This window comes from Euleptes europaea, chromosome 16 (genome assembly GCF_029931775.1).
Source record: "Euleptes europaea isolate rEulEur1 chromosome 16, rEulEur1.hap1, whole genome shotgun sequence".
NCBI lineage: Eukaryota > Metazoa > Chordata > Lepidosauria > Squamata > Sphaerodactylidae > Euleptes > Euleptes europaea.
Window position 1 is genome coordinate 36,164,060 of NC_079327.1, and position 17,825 is coordinate 36,181,884.

The 17,825-nt window shown below is 41.4% G+C and overlaps 1 protein-coding gene across 1 annotated transcript; it reads left to right on the forward strand.

Annotated features, from left to right (window-relative positions):
• The first annotated feature begins 322 nt into the window (after positions 1-322).
• LOC130488290 (regucalcin-like) lies at positions 323-15,609 on the forward strand. The gene is made up of 7 exons (XM_056861941.1): positions 323-406; positions 2,020-2,185; positions 4,090-4,272; positions 6,216-6,431; positions 9,412-9,543; positions 11,702-11,856; positions 15,513-15,609. The coding sequence occupies exons 2-7, from the start codon at positions 2,023-2,025 to the stop codon at positions 15,561-15,563; spliced, it is 900 nt and encodes a 299-aa protein (XP_056717919.1). The 5' UTR covers positions 323-406; positions 2,020-2,022; the 3' UTR covers positions 15,564-15,609.
• The last annotated feature ends 2,216 nt before the right edge of the window (positions 15,610-17,825 follow it).

Sequence of the window (17,825 nt, forward strand, 5' to 3'; positions counted from 1 at the left end):
TAGTCCTTTATGTGATAAGAAACCCATGATTGCTTTTAGTCCCTCTGATTTTATTTTTTGTTCTGAGCAGAAATTAACCCGTAAAAATGAAAGGCTGCTAGTGAAAAAAGAAGCAGATTAGATTGTTAGACTCCAGATCGTGACTCCTAAAGGGTTAAATTTCTCTCTCAAATTGCATTAGCTTCTGCAAAAATACAGATATATTGCATCATGGAATGTGCAAACTTTCCTAGTTGACCCAGGTAGCTCTTATGCTTCATCATTTCCTGTTTTACAACAGAGAGAAAAAAAGCAAACTTGCAGCAATCTACTCAAGAATTCCACAGAATAGAACACAGAATTGGAAGGAACATTGGGATGCATTGTGCCGGAATCATTTTATTGTGATTTCAGTCTGCAGTCACAGGTGAGTGTGAATTTATGGTTTTCCACTGAGAACAGGGAAAAAATTGACTCTCGTAATCATTAGAGAAGGCTGTAAACTGGTCTCGGACTGGATCCGTTCACATGGTACACTTCTCAAAGGAGCTGTGTTTCTGAAAGCAGTGAATTAAAACACTGCACCACCTATTCTCTTAATTAATCCTGCTGGGTCCTGTAATGAATCCCTTATTCATTCTCTGATGTCCTTTTGCACCATGACAGTACCATCTCAGTCTGGATTGACCAATGAGAAATCTTTTCGGAGCTGTCTTTTGAGACTTTTAAATTTTATATAAATGGTAAGGTTGGGAGCCTTGGTGAATAGTTAAGTCACAGTTTTGGGGGGGGGGAACGACTGCTTGATTTTGATCTCTCATCTCCCATGATTTTTAAATTAGTTAGCAAACTGCACATCAAATTATTACTTTTTCCCCCGTGGTCATCAAATTCTGTGGGAGAAATTATAGGGATTACAGTTGTGAAGCAGTTGAGAGGGAGGCAAATGGGCCTTTTGCACCTATGACTAGTGGCTCCAGTGCCAGGGGAGAGTGTCATCCACCGCACTGGTCATCCAATAGCAACTCTGTATATGCCTTCCAAGTGGGAATTCATCCATTTCTGTGAAGAAGAATTGTTGTTTAAATATGATGTTTTGAAAGCCAGGAACTTCTGATACCATCCCTTGTGTTGTCTGAACCTGATAATTGGTAACACACTTGGGGTGTGTGTGTCCCCCATTGGCAATAGCCAAAGGACTTTAAGATAGTACTTCTACCTCATTTCCCCCTGTTATCTTGACCAGTCAGTGCCACTGAGCATTATGAGAAACAGAAGCTGCATTACTGTAAAAACCATTTCAAGCATTTTTTTTTTTTACAATCTCTGCCTCTTCTATGGCTCTGAACTAGAACTATTACCTGAACCAGTTTTGTAAGATGTATTTAAAGCGGCATATACCAAAGAAACTATCCTCTCATACTGACTGATGGTGACTATCACACAAATACGTTGTTAATGTTTTCTGCTGTAAATGTATCCCCGACTCCCAATTCTAGGGCCAGTTCACTGATACATTCTGGCAAAACTTTAGTTGTAAATTCAATTTCGTGTCATGCCGACAGTTTTCTGTCTTGTAGACAATGTCTGGAAGGAAAAAGAGGGGACTAAAACCCAACCACCGCTCTACTAGGTTGATACCTGCACACATAGTATATGAGAGACATATACTAACCAGTATTACAACTAGAACCAATCTGACCTGATGTTTGAGTAACTGGTAACAGATTTTACAACCTATACACATGCCTGGTTGGGTTTGAACTGTTTGTATATGTATTTATTTGTTTGTTTATTTCTGTAAACGTGTGCAGGCTTAACATGTGTTTTAATTAACCACTGATGAAGGCCCAATAGGACGAAACGCGCTTGGTATGTGGTTACAGAGATCAACCCTAGGAAATGCCATTGTGCTATTTTAAATGTTTTTAAATATTTTTAACCTTTACTTAGCCCTTCTAATAAATTATATTTTTAGTATTTATATACATACATATATATATTTCTCTTTCTACCCAACCTTGGGTATCCAGCTTGTAGACAATGTCTTCCATTAAGATTGAGTCTATAGTGAAGGAAAAGAACAGGATGGGAGAGTGTCCAGTATGGGAGGAAAGGGAGAATTCCCTTGTATACGTGGATATCAATTCGCAGAAAGTTTGCCGCTGGAACTCCATCACCAACACAATTCAGTGTGTGCCTGTGGGTAAGGAACTTGCTTTTTAAAAAACAGTATAACAAGTCTAATGCTTGCGGCTGTTTTTTGGAATTAGAGATATTGCTTGTTATTAATTATAATTATAGTTTTTTCTAAAAGAATGCCAAGGCACCTAATGTTCTAAGTCAAGGTAGATAAAAGTCTTTGATTTTTATACAGAACGGTTTGTGGCAAGTATGCATACATTTTGTGTGTGTGTGAACACATGAACACATGAAGCTGCCTTGTACTGAATCAGACCCTCGGTCCATCAAAGTCAGTATTGTCTACTCTGATCGGCAGCGGCTCTCCAGGGTCTCAGGCAGAGGTCTTTCACATCACCTGCTTGCCTAGTCCCTTTAACTGGAGATGCCAGGGATTGAACCTGGGATCTTCTGCACGCCAAGTAGATGCTCTGCCACTGAGCCACAGCCTCCCCTCGGCTGCTTTTTTCCCCTCGGGAAATGATATTGCATGGAACTTGAGCCCTTTAAAACTTTAAATCTGCAGTTCTGACTACAACAAGACACACCCGCCCAAATTCATTTTGCAAGGTGGCTGCTGCCTGCCAGCCTCTTTAATCTGTCTGATTTTGCTCTGTGGATAATGGCACCCTCAAAAGCACTGAACACATGAACCTGCCTTACACTGAATCATACCCTTGGTCCGTCAAGGTCAGTATTGTCTACTTAGACTGGCAGCAGCTCTCCAGGGTCTCAGGCAGAGGCCTTTCGCATAACTTACCACCTAAGCTGGAGATGCTACAGATTCAACCTGGGACCTCCTGCATGCCAAGCGGATGCTCTGTCATTGAGCCACAGCCTTCCCCATTTGTGAAGAAGCTGAGAGGAATAATAAATAAAGGAATAATTAAAATAGTCGTGGCCTCTAAATTTAAGCACTTGTCCAGCAAGGCACATGTCCTGGCTTCCCCTGAATTTATTCTCCCCTGCAAAATATCCTGGCTTCCCCTGAATTTGAAGTGTACCAGTTTCTTGTTGGAAGTGAAGGACTTTGCACTGTCTCTTAGCCTCAGGCTTCAGTGGGGGACTATAGAGAGTCAGAGGGATAGTCAGGACCCTGAACATCCTTCCTTTCTACTGCGCTGATGCTATTCCTTTGATGTGGAGATTGCTACTTTCAGGGAATCTTCCTTTCGGCTGACACGTTCTCTCCACACCCTTCTCCATCTTGGCACCATGAGGGCAGGACATGCGCCCTGCATCTCTATCCATCCTAGCTAGTTAGACTAGATTAGTATCTTGTCTCTACTCTATCCTGTCTAGAATGGAGTTCCTCACAATAAAGGACTTGTATTGGTTTTGCAAAGATAAAGAGGCTCTGTGGGTAACTTTGTTTCTTAGCAGCACTCACAAACCAGATACTCTGCTGTGTTATAGTGCCTTGAGCACTGTGTGTGTGTGTGTGTTAAGTGCTGTCAAGTCGTCTCCTACTCATGGCGACCCTATGAATGAAAGTCCTCCAAAATGTCCTATCTTGGACAGCCTTGCTCAGATCTTGCAAATTGAGGGCTGTGACTTCCTTTATTGAGTCCGTCCATCTCTTGTTGGGTCTTCCTCTTTTCCTGCTGCCCTCAACTTTTCCCAGCATGACTGTCTTTTCCCGTGACTCTTGTCGTCTCATGATGTGACCAAAATACGATAGCCTCAGTTTAGTCATTTTAGCTTCTAGGGTCAGTTCAGGCTTGATTTGATCTATAACCCACTGATTTGTTTTTTTGGGCCATCCACGGTATCCGTAACACTCTCCTCCAACACCACATTTCAAAGGAATCTACTTTCTTCCTATCAACTTTCTTCAATGTCCAGCTTTCACACCCATACATAGTAATAGGGAAGATTAGGTTAGCACTCTGCTAACCTAATATTCCTTCATTTCTTTCCTATCTGCAGGTGCTCGTGTTGGTTCAGTCGCCCTTCGCAAGAGTGGAGGCTATGTGATTGCTCTAGGAACCAGCTTTGCCTTTTTGAACTGGAAACACCGGGCAGTTGTTACTGTTTCTGTGCAGGAATTAGATAAACCTAACAACCGGTTTAATGATGGAAAAGTGGATCCACAAGGGAACTTTTTTGCAGGTGATATGAATATGTGTGTTCAATTTCCCTATTCCTATTCACAGGTGGAATTAATCTACAGAATTCCATGGAACTGATGAATTTATAGTAATCATTAAAGTATCCAACAATGGGCATCATTTGTTTTTACAAGCAAGACGTGATTAGTGTTAAAGGGTTCAATAAAATGATTGCTATGTAGTAGAATGCAATACATACATAGTAACAGCCTCGGACTCCTAGCATGAAAATGTGTTTCAAATTATTATTGGCAGCACAAAACAATCGTCTTTATGCAAAGAATATCTGCAAAAAGTTTGGGCTAAACAGTAGTTTGTATAAGGTGAAATGCTGTTTATATATAGTCCATCTTGACAATTATTCAGATGTAATAAATTCAGATGTAATCTGGGATAATGATACAATTATTGTAATTTTCATCTCTAGATTATTATATGATTTCTGATAATGTCAGTATGCTAATATAATATGATCATATGATTTAATGATTTATTCTATGATTTCTGAAAACTTCAGTGTACCCAAAGAGACATAGATAAGAACAAACTCTAATAATTATCCATACTCAAATATAAACAAAGCACAGAGCAATGGTCTCTATGTCTCTATTCTTCAGACAACTACATTGGAAGTGCCCTAGAATACATGAGCAGTATAGACAATGGCTTTAGCTGCTAATGAGGATGAGGAGGGCTTCTCATTAAAAAGTAAAAAGAAAAAACCTTCAAATGTCACTGTGACCAAATAACATTCTCGAGAGGTTTCTTAAAGATTACAAATGTGAAATGGTTAAAATTGTAATAACTAATGCTTTGGTTTAATTAGCCCCTTTATAATAGGAATGGAAGGTAGTTGTAAAAGGTAAAGGTAAAGGTTCCCTGTGCAAGCACCGGGTCATTCCTGACCCATGGGGTGACGTCACATCCCGACGTTTCCAAGGCAGACTTTATTTGTGGGGTGGTTTGCCACCGACTTCCGTCGGGATCGAACTCAGGTCATGAGCAGAGCTTTTGACTGCAGTACTGCAGCTTAACACTCTGCGCCACGGGGCTCCTAAGGTAGTTTTAACACCATTTAAAAAGAAAAGATCAGCAGGAGGGATGGGGTGGGAGATCCAGGCACTGGCAGATTTCTTGTCCTAACCTCTGTCCATAATACACTGGTGGGGGAAAAATAATCTCTAGACACTATTGTGCCATGTTATGTTTATAACATGGGCAGTAATATCCCACATAGACAGAAGCAGAAGCCTGGGTGAAGAAAATCAGCATGGGTTTTTCTCCTCTGGTTTTTAGAGTCCTTTTTTGGTCTGTTTCCCCCTCTCCATAATACTAGAACACGGGGTCATCTGCTAAAGCTGGAGGGCGAGAGATTCAAAACAGATAAAAGGAAGTGTTTTTTCACACAACGCATAGTTAAATTGTGGAACTCCCTGCCCCAGGATGTGGTGATGGCTGCCAGCTTGGAGGGCTTTAAGAGGGGAGTGGACATATTCATGGAGGAGAGGGGTATTCATGGCTATTAGTTAGAATGGATACTAGTCATGCTGCATACCTATTCTCCTAGTATCAGAGGAGCATGCCTATTATTTTTGGTGCGGTGGAACACAGGGAGGATGGTGCTGCTGCAGTCGTCTTGTTTGTGGCTTCCTAGAGGAACCTGGTTGGCCACTGTGTGAACCGACTGCTGGACTTGATGGGCCTGGGTCTGATCCAGCAGGGCCTTTCTTATGTTCTTATGTTCTTATTAAGTATGTTAACAGGAACAATCTGGTTGGCATTACATAACAGGTGAGTCAAAAGGCTTTTAACAAAGTTCCTTATCGAAGTTCCTAAGAAAACTAAGCAGACACGTCAGAGTGCTAGGGTAGATCATTGGTCATAGTGACATTCTTCACTCAGTACTGCACAGCCTCTTATCTGATTCTACTTCTCATTTCCTAGGTACCATGGCAGAAGAGACTGCTCCTGGTGTGAGAGCAAGGTGCCAAGGGGCTCTTTATACTCTTTTTCCTGACTGCAGTGTCGTGAAGCAGTTAGATCACATTGATATCTCAAATGGGCTGGAATGGTCACTGGATCACAGAACTTTCTTCCACATCGACAGCCTGGCCTATGCTGTGCATGCTTACACCTATGATGAGCACACGGGAAGAATTGGTAACTTTCTTTCTTCAGACTACAGTGACTACCAGGGCAATCCTAAACAGGGCTAACCCCTTCTGATTCCATTGTAGTCAATGGGTTGCCAACCTCCAGGTGGGGACTGGAGATCTCCTGGAATTACAACTGATCTCCAGAGTCTGGAGTTTCGCAGAGCTTTGGAGGGGGGGGCTCTATGGCATTATACTGCATTATGCCCCACTGAGGTCCCACCCCTCCTCAAACTCCACCCTCTCCAAGCTCCACCCCCAAATCTCCAGGTTTTTCCCAACCCGGAATTGGCAGTCCTAGATTTAGGTTTAGGATTTGCACTGTCAATGAATATTCTGTAGTAAATCAGAAGGCCAATTTGCAGTGCAAACTTTGTTCTTTCTACAGTATGTCAGCTGGCATATTGTGCTTTTCTTTAATTATTGACACAAAGCAATTATTTATTGACCAAATGGGGAGGGAGCTTGTAGTAAGAATGAGTTTGGAGTGGGCAGATTGTTGAGATATATTTCCCCTCTTTTTATGAATGAAAGGATCTTATTTTTAAAACCAAGGAACTTGAAATTTTCTTTCCATGCTGGCTACAATATAGTTACGCATTTCCCCCATATATAACAATATATCCTGAACTCACGAAGACTTGCGCAATACGATGCTACGTTTAGTGTTGACACATTTTTTTCAGCTAGCTGTCCTGTGCTTTCAAGGACTATATGACAGACACCAATTTAATAGGGGCAGCTTACCCAGGGCCAATGCAGTGATAAGGAATGTTCCAGCACTGGAGTTGCATGGCCATGTAAGAGCCCTGCCCAAGAAAAGTGACCCACATTTTGCGCTGCATTCTTGTGCACTCACTTCCACGATCAATGAAAAGTTCCAGGGACTGTGGGACCCCAATGTAGCTTCCTTTAGAAGAAAGAGAGCCCTCGTGCAGCGTGTTCCAAATATCTGCTTTATTTACAAATATTCAGGCGGCAGATCCAATATCTGGCCTGACAGACAGACAGATAGATGAGGCAGGGAGAGACAGAAAGAGATCATGGTATCCAAAGAACTGCGTTTTCAGCCGCTCACACAGCTGCCTCTTTCTGTCCTTTCCAAATGCTGCCATCTGCTGTTTTTTGTTTTTTGTTTTAACACAAAGGCCTTTTATGCAGGTACGTTTCCCCACTGTCACCCCCACCAACTGCTTTGAGGTTTCCTTTTTTATTATGCATGCCTTATCTGCCCACCAGAGGTGGCATTGCTCTCCCTGTGCGTTTTGCCCATGGGTGACCATGGGAAACATCCCTCCATAAAAGGCCATACTTTCACATCTGTTGGCTCCTTTTAGCTGAAGGGCTGAAACCCTGTCCAAATGTTGAAAGGTAATATATTTATGTTATTTATAGCCCTCCTTTCTCACTGGGCCTCAAGGCTGATTACAAAGAATGAGTCAATACAGTCAACAAAATGGGATATTCAATAAACAATACAATAGGATTAAGGTTATAGAAATCCGGAACCAATAAAAAATGTCAAACATATGTAAAAAAAAAAAACTCCTGATCATAAATGACATCACAAACCATACATATCAAACAAATCTCCATAAACTGTGCCATAACCAAGAGGAAAGGCAGGATATAAACGTTTTAATAAATAAATAAAACAGTAAAAATGGTGGGAGGGAGACTCTGTCAAATAAGCAATACCAAGAGAAATCACTTCCAAACAGATAAATGATAATAAACCAAATGGAGCACTGCGACCACAACCACGGTGGTAAATGAATAAATGTCCGTTTAATTACATCATAACACATGAACATTTTATGAATAAAGAGATAAATAGGCAGGAAGAAAAGGTTCTATCAGAGAAAGGTTCATCTCTCCATTAATTCATAAATTTTCCAGCCATACGGGACAGTTCCATATTTCATCTCTGCTACAAGATGTAAACTCCGACGCAACGTATTCAGTTGCTAGATTCTGTGCCGCTGCAATTGACTTACGATGGAGGAGGGTCTGTGCTACTCAGCAGTCTTGAAAATGAAGGGATACAGTTTAATTATAAGTGCTCCCTTTTCTCTTTCTTATCTATACTAACAAATGAACCAGCATGTTTTATTCAGATGTGTTTTTTAGACATATGTAAATTGATATCTTACCTGTTTTACCTGTGCTGGTCATTGACCGTAATAAAGAATTGTATTATTATAGGCAGGAAGGAAGGGCTCCATAACAAAGAGAGGAGGATGGGGGAAGCAGAAGCACCAGCCCCACATATCCCCCCATATAATGGTCCTTTACCCCCTTATTGAAGCCACATGCCTTACCTGGCTGCCCACCCAGGGCTGGCATTTTCTGGGCATCATAGAAATGGGTGGCAGCAGTGTGCCGCCACCACCACCAGACATTTCTGGGCTGTTACAGATCCCCCACCTATTAGAATATAACTTCCTAACCATTAGCTCTGATACAAGAAACATCCACAACCAATAAAGGAAGTTCTTTTGTTAAAGGCAATGACTCTCTTCAGGTTTCATTTTAGGCCAAGCCATAACCATTCACAATAATTAGACTGTGAGCCCATAACAGGATTCCAAGGCAAGGGACAGAAGAAGGTCTCTAAATTCTTAGAGAATTGATCTGGTGGTTCTTTTAAAAATATACAGTGAATTGATACAGTGAAAATATAAAGGTGAAAATATAAAGGTAAAGGTAGTCCCCTGTGCAAGCACCCCTGTGCAAGCACCAGGTCATTCCTGACCCATGGGGTGACGTCACACTTTACCCCCAGCAAGCTGGGTACTCATTTTACCGACCTCGTAAGGATGGAAGCCGGCTACCTGAAACCGACTTCCGCCAGGATCGAACTCAGGTCGTGAGCAGAGCTTTTGACTGCAATACTTCAGCTTACCACTCTGCGCCACGGGGCTCATATACAGGAGCAATATTTCAGTGACAGCCCAACCATGCTGGATTTGTTATTCCTTCTGCAGGGGATTGCAGAACAGTGTACAAGATGGAAAAGGAGGAAGCAATGCCTGATGGGATGTGTATTGATGTGGAAGGGAAACTTTGGGTGGCCTGCATTGATGGTGGACGAGTGATCCGTATTGACCCCGAGAAAGGTGAAAGATTAACAAGAAGTCTGTATTTATCTGAACCGAATGTTCACAAACTGCATTTTCCTTGGATGTGCCATTTATATTCATGAAATGTCTTTAAATACTTGTTCCTTGATAAGCACAAGAAAGCTTTTAAAGGCACTCCTAGGTAGTCAATCCACCTTTTCCTGGAGTGAACGGATGCCAGGTTACACATTATGAGAAGCTAATACGTTTGTTTCCCCTTTTTACCAATGAGGCATGCAGCAGTTAACCTTTGAAGACCATAAGCTGCTAGTGCTCACATAATAAATATATACCATTTAAACTAGCGTGTGGTTTTCAAAACATGGTTGTCTCCCTAACATATTATGGTCTCTCTAATATTAACATTCAGACTATATTAACATGATCTGACCCTGACTTATCAGTCTTTCTTCATCAGAAAGAAGGGCTAATACATATCACACTGTTGCTTCAAAGCAGCGATGTGTATGCTGTTTATACTGATTTTGTTAAATTTTATCTTTTAAAAGTTCACAATAAACTTTTGCAGATGTTATGTCTGGAGGTATAGAATTTTATGCCACCTGTGGTCCACCCAATACATGTGGTTACCATTAATCTGAATAGGGCACCATATGAATTTTCATCTTAAATATTCATGGTGCCCCATTCAAAAAAATGGTGTCTGTGCGTATTGGAAAGATCATGGGCAGGAAATGCTCTCAGTTTGGCAAATTGGAATACCCTCACATATAATGTCTGAAAAGGGCTACCAATTGTGAAATCAGTGGGACAGGTCAGGTTAAAAGCCTAGTCTGCAAACAAGCCCCTTTCCCCTTGTAAAACATATAGGAGAAGTAACTCTTGTCTAAAACAATCCAGGAGCAGACTTATTTAACAAATCTGAATTCTGTGATGGTGATGTCATGGTGATGCTCCATTCTGTCATGGTGATGTTCTATCAATTCACCTGTTTTCTTTTGAAGCTAGAATCAATACGCAAATTCATTTTGGTTGCTAAGAGGACAGAGAGTTCAATGAGCAACCATATTCAACAATAGTCATCAGTGTAGGATGTTACTTGAAAGGGTTAGCTGGTTTCATGCCAAATTAATAAGACTTCAAGTCACAATAAACAACAATATACCTCCAAAGGACAATACATATAATTCACAATTCGGGGGGTTTCCAATATTATTCGGCTCCATTATTCCCTATGGAGAATCTTTCTTGAGGACTGGAGGGGCTGTTTTTTGGAGCAAATTGCACTAAAAACTACCTCAGAGCTTCTGGTGCCTGTCCTTTAAATAACCCCCAAGTTTCAAGTGAATTGGATCAAGAGGTCCAATTCTTTGGGCCCCTGAACAAGGTGCCATCCTTCATTGTTTCTTCTGTGTGTGTGTGTGTGTGTGTGTGTGTGTGTGTGTGTGTGTGTGTGGAGAAATTCCATGCTTTCCCCAGGGCAAAGATTAGCTAAAGGCACAAGAGCAAGTAAAGCAACCCCTGGCCAAAAGCCTTTCAATGCAGACAGGATCAACAAGTCCAAAGAACCAATGCAGAACCAGGGAATCCCAGCAGAAGTGTGGGACAATGTGGCAAGCAACAAAGGCACAACCTGAGAATCCGAGCCAATGTCAAACCCGAGAATCTTCCACACCAAACAGAATAGGAATGCTGTGGCAAGGCCAACAAATGTAAAATTAGAGAATCAACCCAACGCACAACCTAAGAATCCAAGGCAATGTCAAAACAGAGAATCCACAACAAAACTGACAAAATCCAACTCACACAAAGAACACAATGTTGCAAGACACACAGAACTAATTTCAAAACACAGAATCTAAGCCAAATCCATGTGGCAAGCCGAAACCAAGCCCTAGAAAGAAGACACTGACAGAGACACACAGCAAAATTCCAGGGGAGTGAAGGTTCAAAATGCTGACTCCCAATATTCCTGGTAACTCCTGAATATTTCTGAGTTTTTTGGAACCCATATCTTCATATCCTGGAAAATCCCAAATACCATCCAGTGACCTGAATATATCTGGAAAATACCAATAAGGTGTATTTTGGATATATATTCAGACCAAAAATATCCGAATGCACATTCCTACTTTGTTACACAAAGTTATCCAGGCAAAATGTATCTGGCTAACCTTTCTGTATTGGTCTAAAGGGAAAAGAATTCAAACTGTGAAGATGCCTGTTTCCAGGATCACGTCTTGCTGCTTTGGTGGAAAAGATTATTCTGAAATGTATGTCACATCCGCCTATGATGGACTGAACAGTTCAGCTTTAGCAAAGGAACCTCAGGCTGGGGAGATCTTCAAGGTAAGTAGATCTTGTTTCCTTCATAAAATAGACTAAAGCATTGGATGGCTGTAAAAAATAAAGTCTTCTGGACTAGAGTTAAAGGTAGCTAAATGTGAACACTGTGCTACTTGAACCCCCCCCCCCCCAATCTCTTAGGTTATTTTATCAATAGTTCACTGCAAAGTAGTCAGACTCTTTTCTTGCTCTAGGCTCTGTTTGTTTTGCAGGGTAAGGTGAGGTCAGAAAAAGATTTTTCCATACAGGTTGTTTGCCCCAGCTTTGCTACAGGGAATTGTTTTTCCCCCTGCTTCCCCACAGCATTGTGATGCTTTTGTGCACCTCCCTATCCCCCCCCCCCCCGGTCATTCCTGCAATCCTTTCAAAACAACAAGATGTGATTCTGGAAACAGGCATCTTCACAGTTTGAATTCTTCACCCTATAGACCAATAAAGAAAGATTAGACAGATGCATTTTGCCTGGCCACATCAGGCAGCACTGCCACTGGAATTTTGTGTAGTCCTATTCAGTGTCATGCTTCCCCTAGGAACATTTATGGTGCTAGCTGGATTTGTACAAACCTGTATGTTTGGGTCCCCCATTCAGAAGAAGGTTTTGCTGTTGTTATGAGTGCTTCCAAGAGCTTTTGGAAGTTCATCTGTACCCAGTTTGGAATTTAGGTGAACCTCATCCAGCCTAGGAGGCTCTTGTTCTAACACATTCTCTGCCAGTGGTGGCTAGTGAGAAATGCCTGCCAGTCAAACATGGTGCAGATGTTTAGATGTGTCAAGCTCCCACTCCAGCATGCACTAATAGTTGGTTCAGGACCGGTTTCTATCCATCAGAGGCTCCAGTAGGACTATAGCTGCCTACATCCAATATAACTCCTCTTATTTGGACTTCTCAGAACTTGATTTTCTTTTATTCTGAACAAGTACGAAACTAAGGGGTAGAAAGTTTAGGCTGCAATCCTAACAACACTTTCCTGAGATTAAGCCCATAAGAACAAGAAATTGGGTTCTCTAAAAACTGTATTCTGCATTTGGAAAAAAATGGTGAAAGATAGGCATATTGGCAAAGGTATCGATTTAACACACATTTAGACTTAACATGCTGTGAAATCAAATATTTCTGTTCTGTTTTGTTATAAACTGAAGAAAGATTGGGACTCCAGAGGTCATCTGGAGATTTGGGTTGGGTGGTCACCAATATGCGGATGATACTCAGTTCTTTCTCATGCTTCTGGTGGATCCCAGGAGTACTGTAGAAACCCTGAACACTCTGATGCCTGAAGGCAATTGTGGGATGACTGCAGGCTTATAAAGTGAAGCTTAATACTGAGAAGAGGGAAATGCTGTTGGTGAGTGGAGGCCTGACCCAGGATTTAAGATGTCTCTTGTTCTGGATGGGATTGTACTCCCATTGAAGGAACAGATCCATAACTTTGGGGTGCTCCTGGACCTGATCCTACTGCTGGATGAGCAAGTGGCAGCTGGGACTAGTAGTGTCTTTTACCAGCGTCAACTGGTTAGCCAGCCAAGGCCTTTTCAGGGCAGAAAAGATTTGGCAACTGTAGTGCATGCCCTGGTGACATCTGGATGGGATTACTGTAATGCGCTCTGCATGGGGCTGCATTTGAAAAGTGCTCAGAAACCTCAGCAGCTGTAGAATGCTGCAGCCAGGATGCTGACCAGAGTGGGTTGTAGGATCATATCACTCTGATCTTGGTCAGTCTATGCAGGCTCTGAATTTGTTTCTGAGCAACAGGTGTTTGATCTTTAAATCCCTTAATGGCTTGAGACCAGCATACCTGAAGGATGGCCGACACCCATATGAACCAACTTGATCACTAAGATTATCTTCCAAGGCCCTGATTCATTACAGTGATATGCTGTATGTTAAAAATGAAAAAAAAAATTCTGATGATTACATAGGAACTACTTCTGATGTATTATGTGCATCATTCTGCGGCCAAGAGAAAGCCAGGATACCACGCATCTGCAGCAGAACTTTGAGGCCCTTTCAAATGACAAGAAGGAAGCAGTGTGTGCACTTTTTAAATATCTAATATCTACCCCCATTAGTAGTTGATACCCAAATGGCCTCAATGGCCTCATTGCCTGTCAAGCACACATGTGCATTCCTGGGGGAAATTATATTAAGAAATCACTGTCTCGTGTATACTGGGGTCCCACATTTGGATCGTACTTTGCTAGGGGAACAGTGAGATTCCCAGAAATAAACAAGCAGAAAATAGAAATCTTGATTTTGAAAAACAGTGAGTAAAAGAGCAAGAGACATTCAGAGGATTGAGCACGCAGTAAATCCTAATGCCTAAACAACACCTAATGTAAAAAAATACAATTACAAAAGAGGTAAATAAAATGCACAAGCCTGTCTTATAGAGGGTAGAAGATCTGGAGGGTCTGGAAGGAAGAGAAGGGTGCCCAGCAGTGCTGTGTGTCAGACAATCCCAAATGCTAATCGAGAGGAAAGGAAAGCAGGGCAGAGACTGATGCCAGCTCTAAGCCTCCAAGTCATAGGGGCAGTAGGTGGAAGATCTGGAAAAACTGCTGCAAGATACCAGGGCTGTTTGAGTATATATTTATACTTGGAAAAGGTTGGGAACAGGGTAGTCAGTGTACTCCAAGACTGGGATTGGATTAGACCCCAAAAGTTTGAATTTTATTGGCCAATTTGGATTTTAACTGCTAGATGGGAAAATACAGGCATAGCAAAAGTGACAGCTATATGACTGGAATGACATTGCGATCTGATGAGCCTGTAGGTGGACAAATGACCAGGAGTGTCAGATACTTGTCTCCAGGGGATTGATGGGCTCATGATAAGGGTGATTGCTGGATGGATCTTTCCCTGCATTAGGGCTATTTTGAGGCTTAATTACTGAGATATTGCTTGAGTTTTGAGTGGGGAGGTTGGTTGATGGCCATGGCCTCACCTGTGATTAGGTTTCCAGGGAACTCTGCATTGTAAGGCAGATTCTTGGATGGTCCTAGAAGGTCAATTATTGTCCAGCAAAGCATGGTTGTTACAGGGCCGGGATTTTGATGAGCCCCCAGGAAGACAAAGAATGGAACTATTGCCAAGAGAGTTGTGCATGCCCCAAGGAGAACCTGGCTACTTTGCTGTGAGTCAGTTTTTCTGTTGACTGCAGCCTCATCACCTTTCTCAGTTTTAATATCTAACATGGATTCTCTCCTGCAATCTCAGACAGGATGTGGCCTGAGAAGTCATGAAGATGGCTCCTAACTCAGGACTTCTTTTAATGCTTCATAGTTAAATATTCTTCTAATACAGTACAAATGTTTGGCAGACAAAACCGTACCCAATTAAAATTTTACATGCAAATGAATATGACAAAAGCCGGGTAGGGACAGGTTTGGAGAAAAGTACAAATTAGAACAGAAAACTACATGCCTCTGTGTGTGTGTGGTGTGTGTTTGCTTAACCACCTTTCCTGCTTGTTGCTTTGCTACCCCAAATAGACTTTGCCCCCTGTTGAGTTCCACGTGCAAGTCTGGGCTTGAACCTTCACTATGATATATGAAAGAATTGCCTGCTCTTCCACTGTAGAAAATTGGGGGAGGCTAAAGTGACACCTGCAGCATCTGCTATGAAGAAACAAACTAGTAACTTGTTCCTTTTTCTTTAACAGGTAACAGGATTGGGAGTGAAAGGAATACCACAGTACTACTTTGCTGGTTAACTGTTCATGCTAAAAGCAAGTCAGGCAGAATCAGTGGTGAGGAAGATTATGAACCGCGTGAAGATTTTAAAATTGCATAACTTTCTTTTCCCTAATAGCATGCAACTAATTGAACTGCACTGAGATTAACAGGACTGTAGAAATCTGTAGAGGCTCTTTGCCTATATTTAGAACTCTTTTGGCTGGTGCCAAAAATGTTGATGAAACAGAAAACAATAACAGAAATTAAAACAGTCCCTATAGTATTTTGGTATTGTATGTACCCCCCTTCAATTTTAGTTTACCATTTTACATCTGCTTTCAGACTGTTGTGTGGCTGTGAAGCTGCATTTGACCCAAAACATAAAAGGACCTATGAAAAAACCTGGGACAGTTGGGGAGGACGGTGTCCGGAAACTAGTTCCTTTAAACAGTTTCTTGTTCAAATAATGGTTCAGGTTGAAACCTAGAAAAGATGGAAGTTTATTTTATTAAAAACTCAAGTTAAACTGCTTGTAGCTTCAGAGACCCAGGTAAGGGAGATGGGAGGGAAACCAAGGTGCAGTTCATACCACTAAGCATGACAGCTTCAAGAACATAGAAGCTGGGAGGGGGTACATGCCATCTTGTTAACTCCTGAGCTCATGGGTGGGAGAAAGTGTTTTACTGGAACCCAGCACAGCTGCAGAATGTCTGGTCTAATTGCAAACTCCTCTGATTGGTTAAGTCAATGGGCTAGCAACATGTTTCATTGGTCAAGTGACATCATTGGCCATCCAATTGATTGGTTAACTAGAATCAGGCCAATGAAGGTCGTTGAATATATAGCTAAGTTCCTTCATTCTTGTCTTGCTCCTTGCCATGCTTCATGCCTTAGCCATGCTTCTCGTCTTGTGTCTTTTATCCTGTGTCAGGATTATTGACTGTGGGACATGTCTTGATCTTGGTGGGTCACACTGACTGGAAACCCTGTCCTGGACTCTGGAACTTGGATGGACTCAGTCTTTTGGTAACAACTAGATAGTGAACAAATGTTTGTAAAAGTGCTTAGTTAGACTTCTAGCTTTATTATCCTCACTGTTCACTGCTCTTTTATTCAACATTCCTACACAATTTTAATAAATTATATTTTGTGTTGTCTTTGACTTCAGGAGGCTTTGGTCTGATTCCTGTACTTTGGCCTTCAGTGGCTGCAGCTACCAAATTAATAGTTTTCTGAAACTCACCTTATAAGCATCCTAACTTGCAAGGTGACTTTCTTGATCTTAGTCCCAGGAGGGTCAGAGGCTTGTCTCTTGGTCTCTGGTTGGATAGATAGTAAAGGGACTGGTGGCAGGCTACCTTATGAAGTTTGAGGTCTCAAACTTCAGCCTTTTGGGATTTTGTCTTGTTTGTTCTGTCCCATGCCAATATGAACAAGGTTACCTGAGCTAATATGAACAAGATGACAATGGAAAGTTTATATACTGATCCTGGGAAACACAGTGGAAAGTATTACTGTTTCTTGCAAATTATGTTTCAATTTAAAGGAAATATCGAGTTAATTAAAAGATGGGACACCGTATCAATATAAGCCAATGATGGCATTACTTGCATAAAGGAAATACATGAAGATTCTTTTGTACACAAGCTTTGAAAGAACTTGCAAGATTCAGTTTATAATTAAAAAGAGCAATTTGAAGATGATTTGACAGTTCAGAGTTTTTCTAATTAACTCGTGTGAATGTCAAGAATGAGCTAAATTGCTAAAGTTTTTAAAAAGTAGCCCAGTTACATAAGAAGAAGGTCTAATTAGGAGATTTGGGTAGGATGATCTGTTGAAGCAATAGATCAGCCTTCCCAAATCTCCTAATTAGAACCTATAAGAGACAACAGGGAAAATGTTCTTAGTGGTATAATGAATTCTGCTTTTACTGCAATTTATAGAAAGCATCCATTTTATCACAGCAACAGAGGTCTGCATAATTCTATCTGTACTTGATGAGAGATGTACCCAGAACATTTGAAGGCCTGAAAGTCTTTTTTTTTTTAAGTACAGAATTCTTTTTTAAAATTATGACCATTTTGAATAATTAAAATGTAAACGATAAAATATTGTTAGAAATCAGATACAGTTATAAAAAGGATAGCAGAAGATCTCCAGCTATTACCTGGAGATTGGCAACCCTACTAGCTGCAGACACCCACATTACATCAATGCTATTCTGTGTGTGTGTGGGTCCTTTAACAGGGTGGGAGGGTCAGCACTTCAAGGAGTAAGGAGGACTGAAATGTAGGGTAGAG